This window comes from Panthera onca, chromosome B4, assembly GCF_046562875.1.
Source record: "Panthera onca isolate mPanOnc1 chromosome B4, mPanOnc1 haplotype 2, whole genome shotgun sequence".
NCBI classification, from domain to species: Eukaryota; Metazoa; Chordata; class Mammalia; order Carnivora; family Felidae; genus Panthera; species Panthera onca.
In genome coordinates, this window is record NC_138345.1 from 63,926,867 (window position 1) to 63,944,706 (window position 17,840).

Genomic DNA, 17,840 nt, shown 5'->3' on the forward strand with positions numbered 1-17,840 from the left:
GACTTTTGAGTTACTTATACTGAAATACCCCACGGCCTTTATAAGAGCAGATTCTTGGATGTGATTAAAGTGAAGCAGAGATAAAGTACTGGTTCATTCACCTTTATAGCATCTACAAACTGACTAGTCTAAACAGGCAACAAAAACAACAATAAATAACTATCAGAACAGAATTCCCTATCTGGTTTGATAAACCTATTAAGCAAGTAGGAGAGTGACTGATGAGCCATTGCATCTGGTTATCAACTTTGGACTTTGGTGGATAGGTATCCTGATGTATGAATTAACATTGATTCATGGACAGGGGCTAATGGGTTGACTTGCTGGTCAGAAACAGTATATCCAGTACTGTGGGTGTCAGTCAACCTCTTTCACCAGCCACCCTGGTGTTTGCTTACTAGGCCTATCTATAAAGTGAGATGGCAGCAGGGAAGTAGGCTCTGCGTGGACCTCCCCTCACTTCTGCCTCTGCTGGGTACCCGTGTGCTGTGAGTCAAAGCCATGCTGAGTTCCAGACAGAGCACGCCATTCTCCAAGGAACTGATGAGCTACTTGGAGGCAGGTGAGTACATTGGACACTTTGCATCATGGAAGGAGCAGCAGTTTGTTCTCCTGGGCATAGAAACATATTTCAGAAATGAATTAATCTTTTCCTGCCCCAAGCGCTCCACCAGCACTAAACAGAAGACCATACTCATTGCCATTTATGTTCCATACAAATCACTTCAGACCAAGGAACTTGTTTATATGGAAGGACATAATAGAATGGAATTACACTCAGGATACACCAACATTATCACAAGCTCCAACAACCCAAAAGCATCTGGCTTGACAAAATGGTAGATTGGCCTGCTAAAAATCCAGTTACTACATTAGCGGAAAGAAAATTACCTTACAGGATTGAGATGCTGTTTTACAGGATGAATAATTGACTTAAATCAGTAGACAGCAACTATACCTTTCCCTCGTAGCTAAATATATGAGCCCAGGAACCAAGGGGTGGAGGTCAGGGATGGTCATATTCAGTCTTTTCCTTGTCTTTTAAAAATTGAGATGTGGGGCACCTGGGTGCCTCAGTTTGTTAAGTATCCAACTTCTGCTCAGGTCATGATCTCACTTTCGAGCCCTGCATTGGGCTCTCTGCTGTCAGCATGGAGCCTGCTTCAGATCCTCTGTTCCCTTCTGTCTCTGTCTCTCACCTACTTGTGCTCTCTCTCTCAAACATAAATAAATATTTAAATGTAAGTAAATAAAAATTGAGGTGTAATGCACATTTACATAGTGTACAATTAATTAATTATATTTTTGAGAGAGAGAGAGAGAGAACAAGCAGGGGAAAGGGTCAGAGGGAGAGAGAGAGAGAATCCCAAGCAGGCTTCATGCCCAGTGCAGAGTCCAACATGGGACTCGATCCCACAAGAGTCACTCAACTGACATTCAACTGACTGAGGCACCCAGGTACGACACCATGAAGTGATTTTCTTTAAAATATATTCACAAAGTTGTGCAACCATCACCACTATCTGATTCCAGAACATTGTCATTATCCTTAAAAGAAAGCCTGTACCCTTAGTGGTGTCCCTCCATTTCCCTTCCTCCGAGCCCTAGGTAATCACTCATCTACTTTCTGCCTCTGGGTTTGCCTATCCTGCATATTTCTTATGAATGAAATGATATATAATATGTGGCCTTTGTAGCTAGCTCCTTTCATTTGGTATGATGTTTTAAAGGTTCATTCATGGAGAATGTATCAGTACTTTATTCCTTTTTATGGCTAAATGATATTCCATTGTATGGCCTTTCACTTTTATCTGTTTTTTGTTTTTTTTTTTTAAGTAAGCTCTATGCTCACGGGGCTTAAACTCACAACTCTGAGATCAAAAGTTGCATTCTCCACCAACTAAGCAATTATTTTTCTGAACTATAGCTCATTGATCTCTTGCATTAGTGGATTTTAAAAGGAGAATTCTTTAAAGGAAAAGTGGAAATTGAGGCTATTTGCTTTAATTCTTTGTTCCAGGATAATCTTGCCCAGGAATATAAAGAATACATAACTTCACTATTTGCTTTAGGATGTGCTTGCCAGTCAGTGTATCTGGGAAGATCATCTGTAGGAACATTTGCTATTAAGATAACAGCTTGCTCACCTGGAAAAAAGCTTGCTTCTCTGACAACAGTTTACTTATCGAAAATTACTTTAAATCCTCACTTTGCTGTCATAAACTTTGCCAGTTCCAACCAGGTCTCTGTCTAGAAGGATCTTCTTTAAACCACTAAAGTCTAGACCTTCAAAGCCTTAATCCTTAACCCTTCCTTAATCCACCCTCCTCCCCTCCTTCCCAGTCACAATTGAGTCAAGGTGGCACTGTCCTCTCCTGCAGTAAATTTAATAAACTCAACTCTCAACTTTGAGTAGATTTCTCTGGTGGTCTTATGCAAAGTTGACAAAATTTGACAAAAATGACAATGACTGGGCATTTTTTACAATTTGTAGGTAAACAAAATTCTCTTGTCAAACAGACTCTATGATCTAATCTTAGTTTCACATCTTACTTTCATTTTTTTCTTAGTTCACTTACCTATTTTTTTTTAAGTTTATTTATTTATAATCTCTACACTCAACATGGGGCTTGAACTCACAACCCCGAGATCAGGAGTCTCATACTCTACCAAGCCAGCTAGGTACCTCTAACTGCTCACTTATCTAAACCAGATTAAAATGACAATACTTGTTTTGAGCCAACCAAAATAATAAAGATCTGTGGACGTTGTTAAAATCAGATTTTTATTTTCCCACGTAATTATTAGTAGGCTGTCAATACAGGGTAAATATTTTTAATCAATATTAAGACTTGTATCTTCTAAGTACAGAAGCTACGCAGTTACCTCTGATTTTGCATCTACAGTATATCTAGTTCCTTTAGCTTAATGTGGTAATTTATGGGAAATAAAATGTGGTTGTGTTTGTTACACTTTGAATCTTCAGAGTGGTGTTTTAAAATATTTTTTTAATGTTTATTTTTGAGAGAGAGAGTGTGTGAGTGGGGGAAGGGAAGAGAGAGAGAGAGACAGACAGACAGACAGACAGAATTCAAAGCAGGCTTCAGTTTCCAAGCTGTCAGCACGGAGCCCAATGTGGGGCTCGAACTTACAAACTAGAGATCATGATCTGAGCCAAAGTCAGACGTTTAACCAACTGAGCCACCCAGGCACCCCAATATTGATTTATTTTTGAGGGAGAAAGAATAAGTGAACAGGCGAGGGGCAGAGAAAGAGGGGGACAGAGGATCCAAAGTGGGCTCCACGCTGACATCAGATAGGCTGATGTGGGGCTCAAACTAACAAACCTCGAGATCATGACCTGAGCCAAAGTTGGGTGCTTAACCAACGGAGCCACTCAGGTGCCACAGAGTGATATCTTTAGATAAAATATTAGAGTTAAAATATTATCAACCCTCTGCATAAAGTCTTCATTGACTTGGCATTGCTCCGAAGGTAATTTCAATGTTCTTCATCCAAGTGAAAGGCACTGCATTGGCTCTTGCTGTAGTGTCAATTTTCAGGTCTCAACACTCCCCATCTCTCTCACTGTTTCCCAACACCCAAGGTTCCCTCCTTTCTTTGAACACCCCCAATTCCTCTGACATTCAAGGCCATCACATTTGCAGTTCTATTTCCTGGAACATTCCCCTTGTCTTCAACATTTCTTTCTGCTCCTCTAGGTCTCATCTTTTAGATGTCAACTTAAATAGCACTTCCTGGGATGCATCCCAAGGCATCCCAGTCTAGATGGGATAGTCTTAGTCATAGTCTTCTTTGCAATCCACCTTTTCCTTCCTAGCGCAAACCTCAGCTGTAAGGATATAACCATTTGCATGCTTATTCCATGTTGTGTCTCCCACTGGGCTCTAAGTTCTCTGAGGCACTTTGTTTACTGTACAGCACAGTGCCTTTCTCCTAGGAGTCCCTCCATAGATGCTTGTGGAACAGATGAATCAATTTTTATTTTTATGTTTTTTAGAGAGAGAGCGCAAGCAAGAGAGGGGCAGAAAGAAGAGAGGGAGAGAGAATCTTAAGCAGGCTCCACACTGGGCATGGGAGAGAAACAATAAACTCTCAGAGCTTGATCTCATGACCATGAGATCATGACCTGAGCTGAAATCAAGAGTTGAATGCTTGGGTGCCTGGGTGGCTCAGTTGGTTGAGCATCCGACTTCAGCTCAGGTCATGATCTCATGGTTTGTGGGTTCAAGCCCCGCATCGGGTTCTCTGCTGTCAGCGAGGAGCCCACTTCAGATCCTCTATCCCCTCCTACCCCCTCTGCCCCTCCCCCACTGGTGTCTTCTCTCTCAAAAATAAATACAATATTAAAAAAAAAAGAGTTGAATGCTCAACTAACTGTGCCACCCAGGCGCCCTGATGAATCAATTTTTAAAACTCACTTTTCTACATAATTATTCTTTCAATATGGGAAAGTATGCTAAGTAAAATAATTTTTTTTTGCTAAGTTTTTTTTTGCTAAATTTTAGGCAAATTATAGTTACAACTTAGCTATGACTATATTAGGTAGAATGACTTGAAGGAGTTCCACTTTTGTGGACCTTTCATACAAGATCAAAGTCTGGAAGTCCCGCTGGGTGAGAAGATTGAGTGGCTTCCTGTTTTCTTGGGTTATCACTTTTGGTGACTTGCTCCCCTAACCAATGTCCTCTAGTTCCTGGCTGCCTGCTCATGGTAAGAGTCCAGTACTTCACCAGTTAGAACCTTCATGAAGTAAGGGAGGCTTATCAGTTTGAGCATGCTGGTGCCAAGACTCCCAGAAGTAGGAATAAAACAACCAAGATTTAAGTTTCTGCAGCATCTGGAGATATAAGTTCTCTTCCTTCAGTTTCTTCAACTATTAAAAAAAAAAAAAAAAAAACAAAACGACAGATTTAACTCCATAAGTTTTAAAGTTTTTTTTTTTTATTCCCTGATTCTAAAGAGAGTAAGTCTATAGAGGCAAATTGGGAAAATTCAAAAGAAATTTAAAATGACCTCAAATCCCACTATCTATAGGTGACAATGATCAATTCTTGGGTTATTTCAAATAGCTTGTGTGTAGGGCTACTTCCAGAGCTCTAAGATGCAGTTTTGGGCTCAGTGAACATCCTTATAAGTTTACTTCACTCCAGTCTCAGTGGCTTTTTTGTAGCTCCTTGAATGTTAGAAATACTCTACCCCAGGGCCTTTGTACTTACTGTTCTTTCTGCCTGGAAAAATATCTCCTCAGATAGCTACATGGTACATTCCCCGACCCTCTTTGTATAGGCACTCAGATGTCACTGCGATAGTTAAAATTTATGTCGGTTTGACTAGATCATGGGATGCTCAGATATCTGATTAAACTATTTTTGGGTATGTCTGTGAGGGTGTTTCCAGGAGAGATTAGCATTTGAATTGGGGAACTGAGTAAAGTGGTTTGCCCTTCTCAGTGTAGGTGAGTATTATCTAATCTGTGAAGGGCCTTATTAAAACAAAAAGTAGAAGGAAAGTTGAATTAGCTTTCTGCCTGACTTCATGAGCTGGGACATTGATCTCCTGCCTCTGCTGCTCCTTAGTTCTCAGGTCTTCAGACTTGGACTGGAATCTACCATCGTGTGTTGGCTGTCAGGCTATAGAGCTGTACCATTAGCTTTTGTGCATCTCCAGATTGTACACATCAGATCTTGGGACTTCTCGGCCTCCACAATCATATGAGCTAATTAATACCGTATAATAAATCTCTCTCTCATTCTCTCTCTCTTCCTATCCATCCATCCATCCATCCATCCATCCATCCATCCTGCTTCTGTTTCTCTGGAAAACCCTGACTATTACAGTCACTTTTCAGAGACACTTTCCTAGGCCACACTATCCAAAGTACACCCTCATCCTTGGGGCTGATTTATTTTTCCTCCTAGTGTCTATCACAGTGTTTTGTTATATGATATGTTTATTAGCTTATTGTTTCTCTCCCTGCTAGAATTTAAATCTCTGCAAACAGGGCTTTGCCTTGTTTCTTGGTGCCTATTTTTATTTCTTTAACAAAAACTTATATACCATTTTCTATATGCTAGGAAATAAGTGCTTTAAAATGCACTACCATGAGTGCTTTAAAAATATGAACTCATTTTGTCCTCATAATAATGTTCTGGGGTAGGTACTTCTCACTATCCTCCTTTTATAGATGGAGAAATGGAAGCACAGATTAGTAAAGTACATAGTCCAAGGTCACACGACTAGTAAGTGGCAGAACTGAGATTTGAACTGATTAAGTCTGATTCTAGAGTCTGTACTTTTGACCATGATTGTATGCTATGTAGAACAGTGCCAGGCATTATAGTAGGTATTCAATAAATGCTAGTTGGATGAAAAATGCTTTCCTATGATTTTTCTTTGCACAGGTTCAGGCTAGTATTTTGTTTCAAGGCAAAAACTGCATCTCTGAATTCTGTATTTCAGGGCCGACATTGTCTCTCTCAGATAGTCACAACCTGACTATCAGCTAGTTGGAAGGTCAGGATGAAATCACTGCTCTCTGATTCTAAATCCTAGTGTATTCTTTGACTCCTACTAAATCTGGGATCACAGACCATTGGCGGGGGCATCATTCTAGCATATGAATCAGATCAAAAGATTTGGAAAAAAAAGTTTAAGTTTTCTCTTCTGAAGGTAAATAAATATAAAATGAAAACAAGCAGGAGTGAATGTTGGCACACAATGCAAACCAACACAAAAATTTAAAGTAAAACTGGAACATATAAAACAACGTTTTGCCTGGGGTGCTCCCCGTTAGCAATACTCCTGCCAGTCAAGAGAAGCACATTTACTGTCCTAGAAGTAAGACCCTAAGGAGAAGGTACTTCACTGGGAATTCTGGAAGGTGGAGGACCCACAGGGGACAGCCAGGGAGAAAACAAGAAAGAATAAATAACCTGAGCCACAAAACCAAGAGTTTGAGCTGTTACAGTTCACAGTGTGAGTCTTACCTTGTTCTGCTTCCCCAGTGGCGGCAATGGAGAGGACATTGTAAACACTCAACCAAACGGTTGCCCCGTTTTGGATGATTTCACACTTACAGAAAATGAAAAATATGTGGCTTTTACATTCCCTGTCCTTTCCCTATTCCCTTCTTTAAGTTTTCTACCAAATCACTGGGAATCTTTTATTAGTGAGCTGTACTCACTTTATAGCTTGATTTTGTTTACCCTGGGGCCAAGGACAATTCCATTTGTTTAAAGAGGCAGAAGATAAGAAAATGTAAGTGACTCCTTGTCCTTGAGCCTGGCATGAAGTCTAGACAGTGGAGCAAATTTCAGGGTTAAGGGCCTTCAGGAGGGTGGCATTAATAAATACTTTACTCAAATTACTAAATGCTAAAGCCAACAACATTTTAAAATTTTAGTTAGGTAACTACCTGCTCTCTCTGTCTTGCAAATGTTTTAGACAGGTGTTAAGGAAGAGCCCTACTGGCTCAAACCAAGACTCTTCTTAAGTTAATTGCATGAAGTTGAAGAAAATTGAAAGATACTGTCGCGCAGTGTGATTTCTTTTTTTTCCCCTCATATTTATACCCATATTTTGTGAAACATTCCATTGCGCAGTAAGATTCCCACAGAAAACTTGTCTTATAATCCTTAGTTACAGATGAGGACTCTTGAGATGACGAGGGGGTGTGTAATTTGTCCCGAAAACACATGGATGGCAAATGGCAGCAACAGAACATGAACACGGGCATCAAGATGAACACTGCCCTACACTGCTGCTTTGTATTTTCGAGTCATGAGTAAAGATAGATGCCTCCTAACTTGATTAACTTTTTACTCTTTACTTCTTTTTTTTACTCTTCTCTTTTTTACTCTTCTACTCTTTTTCACTCTTCTTCTTTTTACTCTTCTACTTCTTCTTCTTCTTCTTTTTTTTAACGTTTATATTTGAGAGAGAAACAGAACGCAAGTGGCAGATGGGCAGGGAGAGGAAGACAGAATCCAAAGCGGGCTCCAGGCTCCCAGCTGTCAGCACAGAGCAGGACATGGGGCTGGAACTCATGAACTACGAGATCATGAACCTGAGCTAAAGTTGGATGCCCCATTCTTCAGCAATTTTATACTGAGGAAGGATTCAAAAGAGAGGCAAGAATGTTCTAATTCCATAAGCTGCATTGTTATGTCTCCTGGAAAAAAGTTCCTTTTCATCCGAATATGGCTTTTGATTTCTTTTCCCCGTGTTTGTGAGTCAGTTTACTCTTGATGTTAAAAAATATTTTATTCATATAATTTTACAAAAGAAAATAAAAGAGCAACTATATTGCCAGAAACATTTCTGAAAAGTCTTATAAACTGATTTTAAAACAAAACAAAATCCTTTAATTTTATTATGGGTTTTCAGAATATATTTCAGCAAGGATTGCATTCATGAGCCAACCAAGAAGTAATTTGGAGCTGTGATAAAAATGATAAAAATACCTGTGCTCAAAAACTGCTTGGGAATTGAAAGGTAATCTCAGAGGACTAGGCTTTCATATGCTAAATAGAACTGGAGGAACAACGCAAATGTTCTTCATCTGGTGAATAGACAAAGCAAAACAAACAACTTGTGGTAAATTTGTACTATGGAATGTTATTCATCAGTAAAAAGTAATGAAGTGCTTATATAACCTGAAAGAACCTTGAAAAGATTATGCTAAATGAAAGAAGCCAGTCACAAAGTACTCCACAAAGTGTGGAGGGATTGGGGCAGGGGAGGGGGGGGTCATAGGTAAAGACTACGTGGTTTCTATTTGAGGTGATGAAAATGTTCTAAAATTGATTGTGATGATGGGAGCATAATTGAATACACTAAAACCATTGAATTGCACACTTTACTTTTTAATTTAATTTAATTTTTTTTTAAAGTAGGCTCCACATCTGACGTGGGTTGTGAACTCACGACCCTGAGATTACAAATCCCATGCTCTACTACTGACTGAACCGGCCCGGCACCCCTGAATTGCACACTTTAAAAGGGTAAATTGGATGATATGTGAATTATACTTCAATAAAGCTGTTTAAAATGTTATTCACAGTTTATTTATCTGTTGTGCTTAATCCTCTTTATCTGTTAGGTTCATCCTTCCACCCACCACTGCTCTGGCAACCACAAGTGTGTTCTCTGTGTTTAAGAGTATATTTTTTTGTTTGTCTCTTTTTTGTCTTTGTTCATTTGCTTCTTAAATTCCACATATGAATGAAATCATACAGCCTTTGTCTTTCTCTGAATTGTAATGCCCCCGATTTCAAATCCAAGAGACCACCAAGGAGCCGATACTGATGCAAACGCACGAGGGTTTATTTGCAAGCTTGAGCTTGGGCCCAAGTATACCCGACACAGCAGAGCAGGGACTTGGACCCCTACGTTAAAAGGCGTAGCAGTTTTATAGGGGCCGGTGGCCAATGAGATTGTAACACACACAGAAAGTTGCATAATCATGTTAGTCCACACACAGGTGGCCAATTGAATTACAATTTACCCTATAGTAACTGTTTGAACTAGCCTATCACTCTGGTCAGAATTGGCGCGCAAGTTTGGCGGGCAAAAGGCGGGGTTTACATTCTTTGGTGGTTAGTGGTTCCGTATTCCTATATGAGCCGGTCTCCAGTAAGGGTGTGCTCAGTGGCTTAACTAGGGTGGGGAAGTGTCTTGAGCAACAAGTAGGTCATGTGGGGGTTATATATGAGATGGTGGGTGTAGCACAAAATGGAGTTAGTCTTGCTCTGCTTGTCCAGGGGTAGGGGATTTTTGTTAAATTCCTTGGGTCCCACATGAATTATTTCATTTAGCTCTATACCCTCTAGGTCTATCTGTGAGGGCCACTGGTAGGCAACAGGCTTGAACAAAGGAGAGGTGAGCAAGGCAAAGGGCCCATGGTGACCACCAAGCTGAATACAAACAGGCTTATTAAGTGACCCACCTTGAAATGGCCACAGGCCCTAAATGACCAATGGACTGCTTACAACTAGTCACAGTTCCTAAGATTACCAAAAAAGGGAAGATTCCATATGTCCCCATACTCCCTTACTCAGCTCTTTAACTATGGACCCTCGCCACTGCCTTGTGGCAGACAATCTCTCCTTTGCTGTCCTGCCCGCTACTTTCTTGCAGTGTATTCAATAAACTTGTGTCTCTTTCATTCTGTCTTGGATGAATTCTTTCACTACCCGTGCTGCCAGCCCCCACCCAATCAGAGCGCCCCACATTTGGTGGCCCGTATTGGGACCCTTTGTTAGCCTGGGACTGTCCCCAGATTCTCCAGGAATATCTTGGGACTTTCCCTCAGTGAACCGACTCTAGTACTCTTTGGGGAACTGACAAACTCCAGTGAGGTTACCCCTCAGTAAGGATCCGAAGATCCAGGGGGAACCCACCAGACCATTCTTTCCTAGAAGGGTGAGGGATTTCCCTCTTTGCCCTTCAGAGGGATTCTTCCCTCCCTCTCCTTTCTTTCTTTGGCATTTCCACAGTGTAACCCTAGTATTCCTCAGACTTCTGAAGTTCTGGCCGGGTCATCTCCCTCATGTGGTCCAAAGTCTGAGGCAACAGGTCAGACTGCCCAGGCGTGTGAGGGCAAAGGACTGCTTTCCCCTCCTCTGACACTCCATCTGTAACTTGTTTAGGGTGAGTCTGCACACTCTACGGACCCAGTTGGGACACTTTCATGACACTGGCTGACTCTCAACTGCTGTGTTTCTTTCACCACGCCCCCCACATTTCCTTCCTTCCTGGAGATCCAGCTGCCATCTTGATCTATAGGCAAAACACATTCTGACGTGTCTGAATGGTAAGTCCTCCCCATCCTTTCTCCAACCCAATTTGGCCACCTGGTGTTCAGCTTTCTGTGTTGCAGGGGATGCCCCAGCAAGGATTAAAATTGCCCTTTACTCTGACCCTCTCCTTGGGACACCCTAGTAGAGTCAGTTGTCCTGTATAAGGTCTGGTCCTTTTTCAGATCAGTGGGATGCCCTGACTGAAATCGTGACCACAAGTTGGAGCTCTGTTCCCTTTGGTGGGCCACCCCTTTGGAAACCAGCAGCCAGACTTTCCCACTATGAGCACACCCCCTCTATTTCAGATTCTGTATGTGTATTCCTTGGACCTGCCCTTGGGCTGTATTCTTAAAAATGGGAACACATTTGACCCCCAAGTTTTAAGGAAAAATGTCTCATCTTTTAATATAATGTTTCCTGGCCTCAATACAAACTCCCAGATCAAGAGGTGTGGACATTCATGGAAACCTTTCTTATAATTTACTTTCCAGCTTGACCTCTTTTGCTGGAACTCCTCTAGATGGTCAGAGTTCCCACATATTCAGACCTTTATGGCTTTGTCCCCCAAATCCCAACCTTCGCAAAACATGCAGAATGTGTCTTGCTTGGTTTCATGGCTCATCTGACACTGCAGACCTTCTAGATGACCTCTCTTTTACTCCACCATCTTTCCCCTCCCCTGAAGGCACATGGACTCAAACCACCCACATTAGATTTCCCTATAGGTTTCCTAGGTAAAAATTGCCAATGGAGAACAAACTGATGGATTTTAGTGGACACAGATGCAACATAGTTGATATTTAAAGCAAACTATAGTTTGTTGGTTTAACTAAAATAGATCGGTCTTTAGAGTTATCGACATTAAATATAAAACTTCTATTGTACCAGGGTTTACTAAAGGTTAAATGAGCTCATGTTATCTCTGTTGCAATTTGTTAGCAAAAAAAAAATGGCTTAAAATAATGGTTAATTTTGTCTGTCTCAAAGTTCTCATGGGTAATTGTTAAGATAGCTTTCAAAATCTTTGGTAACCTGAAACTTTGAGGTTTTGCTAAGTTAAATGATAAATTGGGTTGGATTCATTGGAAATCTAAGTCTTTTCCAAGTAAGATAATATACTGAAACATTAATTACTAAACATAAGGTTGATCTACTTTTGACTTCTTATTTCAGAGAAACTAAAGATACTTGGATGTATTGGAAAATGTGCTTTGTGCCTTACTGAAAATTTGTACTATGATAAATGTATGTTCCTAAAAATTATGAAATGTATTCAAAAATCTACCTAGTGTAATATGCTAGTGTACAATCCTAATGTAATAGACAGTTCACAGTTGGTTACTACTTACTTTTCAGTGGAGACGAAGGTTTCTAAGAGTTAAACTCCTGCTAAATGTCATTAAGACTGATGGAGATGATAAGGAAAGCAACTCTGTAGGTGGGAAAGCAGGAGATGTATAAGGAGGATAGAAGGAATGTGAATACATTTGTGTTGAGGGAAGAAGACAATTTTGTCCTAAAATGAGGTGGGTTATTTAGAGAGAAAAGGCTTAGGACAAAATCGGAATGCAAAAGAAAGTTGTAGGTTTGTGAATGGAAATCTTTAGAAAAGAATTTTATGTGTGGTCAGGACAGACTAAGATTGAAATGAGTGGATTTTAAAAATACACTGGTGAGGCACTTGGTTGGCTCAGTCGGTTAAGTGTCCGACTTAGGTCGTGATCAGGTCAAGATCTCATGGCTCGTGGTTTCTAGCCCCGTGTTGGGTTCTGTGCTGACAGCTCAGAGCCTGGAGCCTGCTTCAGATTTCCGTCTCCCTCTCTTTCTCTGCCCCTCCCCCGCTCACACTCTGTGTGTGTGTCTCTCTCTCTCTCTCAAAAATAAATAAACATTAAAATTAATAAATAAAATATTTTAAAAAACATACACTGGTATAAGATTGAAACTCTTTACCCTCTGTTCAAAAGACAATGTTTTCTTGGATTGTTGGTCTGCTCTTGATAAGAAAATGTAAACAAAGGGGTTTATTTATCTGTGCAGAAAACCAAAGCTTCTATGCTTTGTCTTTATCAGGCCTTTGATTACTTAAGACAGTTAAAACCTCTCAATGTTAAAGGAGCTAAGTTTTGGTAAGAATTGTGTGGCTTCCTGGAGAATCTCTTATTGCCACCTTCATTATGTGTAAGTAATCCTATTTAGGCATGTGCTTTTAAAATTTCTAAGGTTTTTGAGGCGCCTGGGTGGCTCAGTTGGTTGAGTGACGTCGGCTCAGGGCATAACTTCTCAGCTCAGGAGTATGAACCCTGCATTGGGCTCACTGCTGTCCCTCTCTCTCTGCCCCTGCCCCACTTGCACTCTCTCTCAAAAATAAACATTATTATTTTTTTTAATTTTCTAAGGTTGTTAACAAACTTCCCTGAGATTTTAATTATAAATGAAGTCCTTTTTTTTTTTTTTTTTTTGACTAATTAGTCTTGTTTATTTGGTATCTTATGTTCTGGTATAAGGTCATTGCTTGATATTCTGATTATTGAGGTGTTATGTGTCACAGAAATAACCAGATTTCCATGTCTGATGCTTTTGCAAATGAGTTTTGTCATCAAGGAAAGTCATGAAAAGGACTTTTTTCTTTTTTTTAATTAATACAGGTATTTGATGTCTTTAAGATCATAAAATTGAACTGGTGAGAATTTCCAGAACTAGCAAAAAAGCTGCAACCAAACAATTAGAATTGGTAATGTGGGTCTGAATGAATTGAGAAAGATGATTATAGTTTTTGTGACTCTTGGTTGAAACATTACAGGTTCTATAATGTTCGCTCTTCTAGATTGAGAAAATTTTCTGTTAAAATATCTGTGACTGGTCAGAGAGAAGATGGCGGTGTAAGAGGACGCTGGGCTCACCGCGTCCTGCTGATCACTTAGATTCCACCTACACCTGCCTAAATAACCCAGAAAACTGCCAGAAGACTAGCAGAACGGAGTCTCCAGAGCCAAGCGCAGACGAGAGGCCCATGGAAGAGGGTAGGAAGGGCGGAGAGGCAGTACACGCTCCACGGACTGGCGGGAGGGAGCCGGGACAGAGGGGCAGCCCGCTGGCCAAGGGGAGACCCCGAGTCTGGCTTGCAAAAACGAAGGGGCCGGATGGAATGTGTTCAGACAGCAAGCGGGACTTAACATCTGGAAGGTTATAAGTTAACAGCTCTGCTCAGAAAGCGGGAAGGCTGGAGGACAAAGGGAGGGAGAGTTGTTGAGCCCCCAGACGACAGAGCTCAGTTTGGTGGGGAACAAAGGCGCTCACCAGCACCATCTCCCTCGCCCATCCCCCAGCCAAAATCTCAAAGGGAACCAGTTCCTCCCAGGGAACTTGCTTGCACCGCGCAAACACCCAGCACTGTGCTTCTGCGGATCCATCCCTCTGGCAGCGGGTCTGACTCTCTCCCGGGGCCACAGGGCCCCTCCCGAAGAGGATCACCCAAGGATAAGTGAGCTGAGTCTGCCCCTCCCACCCCTGTGCACCTTGCCAATCGACTCCAGCTAATACCTCAGATCCCCAGCACCAAAGCCTGGCAGTGTGCTAGTAGCCCAGACAGGCCACGCCACCCCACAGTGAACCCCGCCCCTAGGAGGGGGGAAGAGAAGGCACACACCAGTCTGACTGTGGCCCCAGAGGTGGGCTGGGGGCAGACATCAGGTCTGGCTGGGGGCAGACATCAGGTCTGACTGTGGCCCCCCCCCACCAACGCAAGTTATTCAAGACAGCACAGGGGAGGTGCCCTGCAGTTCAGCACCACTCCAGGGACTATCCAAAATGACAAAACGGAAGAATTCCCCTCAAAAGAATCTCCAGGAAATAACAACAGCTAACGAACTGATCAAAAAGGATTTAAATAATATAACAGAAAGTGAATTTAGAATAATAGTCATAAAATTAATCGCTCAGCTTGAAAACAGTATAGAGGACAGCAGAAAATCTATTGCTACAGAGATCAAGGGACTAAGGAACAGTCAGAAGGAGCTAAAAAATGCTATAAACGAGCTGCAAAATCAAATGGAGACAACCATGGCACAGATTGAAGAGGCAGAGGAGAGAATAGGTGATCTAGAAGATAAAATTATGGAAAAAGAGGAAACTGAGAAAAAGATTAAAAATTCCAGGAGTATGAGGGGAAAATTAGAGAACACTAAGTGATGCACTAAAGAGAAATAATCTACACATAATTGGTATTCCAGAGGAGGAAGAGAGAGGGAAATATGCTGAAGCTATACTTGAATAAATCATACCTGAGAACTTCCCTGATCTGGGGAAGGAAAAAGGCATTGAAATCCAAGAGGCACAGAGAACTCCCTTTAGACGTAACTTGAATCGATCTTTTGCATGACATATCATAGTGAAACTGGCAAAATACAAGGATAAGGAGGAAATTCTGAAAGCAGCTAGGGATAAACGTGCTCTAACATGTAAAGGGAGACCTATAAGACTCGTGACCGATTCTCTACTGAAACTTGGCAGGCCAGAAAGGAATGGCAGGAAATCTTCCATGTGATGAACAGAAAAAATATGCAGCCGAGAATCCTTTATCCAGCAAATCTGTCATTTAGAATAGAAGGAGAGATAAAGGTCTTCCCAAACAAACAAAAGCTGAAGGAATTCATCACCACTAAACCAGCCCTACAAGAGATCCTAAAGGGGATCCTGTGAGACAAAGTACCAGAGACATCGCTACAAGCATGAAACCTACAGACATCACAATGACTCTAAACCCATATCTTTCTATAATAACACTGAACGTAAATGGACTAAATGTGCCAACCAAAAGACATAGGGTATCAGAATGGATAAAAAAACAAGACCCGTCTATTTGCTGTCTACAAGAGACTCATTTTAGACTGGAGGACACCTTCAGATTGAAAATGAGGGGATGGAGAACTATCTATCATGCTACTGGAAGTAAAAAAAAAGCTGTAGTAGCCATACTTAGACAAACTAGACTTTAAATTAAAGGCTGTAACAAGAGATGAAGAAGGGCATTATATAATAATTACAGGGTCTATCCATCAGGAAGAGCTAACAATTATAAATGTCTGTGCACCAAATACGGGAGCCCCTAAATATATAAAACAATTACTCACAAACATAAGCAACCTTATTGATAAGAATGGGGTAATTGCAGGGGACTTTAACACTCCACTTACAGAAATGGATAGATCATCTAGACACACAGTCAATAAAGAAACAAGGGCCCTGAATGATACATTGGATCAGATGGACTTGACAGATGTATTTAGAACTCTGCATCCCAAAGCAACAGAATATACTTTCTTCTCGAGTGCACATGGAACATTCTCCAAGATAGATCACATACTGGGTCACAAAAAAACCCTTCATAAGTATACAAGAATTGAGATCATACCATGCATATTTTCAGACCACAATGCTATGAAGCTTGAAATCAACCACAGGAAAAAGTCTGGAAAGCCTCCAAAAGCATGGAGGTTAAAGAACACCCTACTAAAGAATGAGTGGGTCAACCAGGCAATTAGAGAAGAAATTAAAAAATATATGGAAACAAAAGAAAATGAAAATACAACAATCCAAACGCTTTGGGATACAGCGAAGGCAGTCCTGAGAGGAAAATACATTGTAATCCAGGCCTATCTCAAGAAACAAGAAATAGCCCAAATACAAAATCTAACAGCACACCTAAAGGAAATAGAAGCAGAACAGCAAAGACACCCCAAACCCAGCAGAAGAAGAGCAATAATAAAGATTAGAGCAGAAATAAACAATATAGAATCTAAAAAAACTGTAGAGCAGATCAATGAAACCAAGAGTTGGTTTTTTGAGAAAATAAACAAAATTAACAAACCTCTAGCCAGGCTTCTCAAAAAGAAAAGGGAGATGATCCAAATAGATAAAATCATGAATGAAAATGGAATTATTACAACCAATCCCTCAGAGATACAAACAATTATCAGGGAATACTATGAAAAACTATATGCCAACAAACTGGACAACCTGGAAGAAATGGACAAATTCCTAAACACCCACACACTTCCAAAACTCAATCAGGAGGCAATAGAAAGCTTGAACAGACCCATATCCAGCGAAGAAATTGAATCAGTAATCAAAAATCTCCTGACAAATAAGAGTCCAGGACCAGATGGCTTCCCAGGGGAGTTCTACCAGACGTTTAAAGCAGAAATAATACCTATCCTTCTCAAGCTATTCCAAAAAATAGAAAGGGAAGGAAAACTTCCAGACTCATTCTATGAAGCCAGTATTACTTTGATTCCTAAACCAGACAGAGACCCAGTAAAAAAAGAGAACTACAGGCCAATATCCTTGATGAATATGGATGCAAAAATTCTCAATAAGGTACTAGCAAATCGAATTCAACAGCATACAAAAAGAATTATTCACCATGATCAAGTGGGATCCATTCCTGGGAGGAAGGGCTGGTTCAACATTCGCAAATCAATCAACATGATACATCACATTAATAAAAGAAAAGATAAGAACCATAGGATCCTGTCAATCGATGCAGAAAAGGCATTTGACAAAATTCAGCAACTTTTCTTAATAAAAACCCTCGAGAAAGTCGGGATAGAAGGAACATACTTAAACATCATAAAAGCCATTTCTGAAAAGCCCACAGCTAACATCATCCTCAATGGGGAAAAACTGAGAGCTTTTTCCCTGAGATCAGGAACATGACAGGGGTGCCCACTCTCACCGCTGTTGTTTAACATAGTGTTGGAAGTTCTAGCATCAGCAATCAAACAACAAAAGGAAATCAAAGGCATCAAAATTGGCGAAGATGAAGTCAAGCTTTCACTTTTTGCAGATGACATGATATTATACATGGAAAATCCGATAGACTCCACCAAAAGTCTGCTAGAACTGATACATGAATTTAGCAAAGTCGCAGGATACAAAATCAATGTACAGAAATCAGTTGCATTCTTATACACTAACAATGAAGCAACAGAAAGACAAATAAAGAAACTGATCCCA

At 40.7% G+C, this 17,840-nt stretch overlaps 1 protein-coding gene across 2 annotated transcripts in view; it reads left to right on the forward strand.

The window, feature by feature from the left end:
* RESF1 (retroelement silencing factor 1) overlaps nucleotides 1–10,888 on the forward strand; it is a 48,104-nt gene extending 37,216 nt beyond the window's left edge. The window contains exons 5-7 of one of the 2 annotated variants that reach the window (XR_013556795.2): nucleotides 402–562; nucleotides 8,916–9,026; nucleotides 10,674–10,888. Coding sequence is in view for 1 of the 2 variants with exons in the window: in XM_078449954.2 (XP_078306080.2) it covers nucleotides 402–418 (17 nt within the window). In the remaining variant the exon portion in view is untranslated. Of the gene's footprint in view, nucleotides 1–401; nucleotides 1,207–8,915; nucleotides 9,027–10,673 lie in introns of those variants that run through there. The other variant, XM_078449954.2, reaches the window with a different exon arrangement.
* The last annotated feature ends 6,952 nt before the right edge of the window (nucleotides 10,889–17,840 follow it).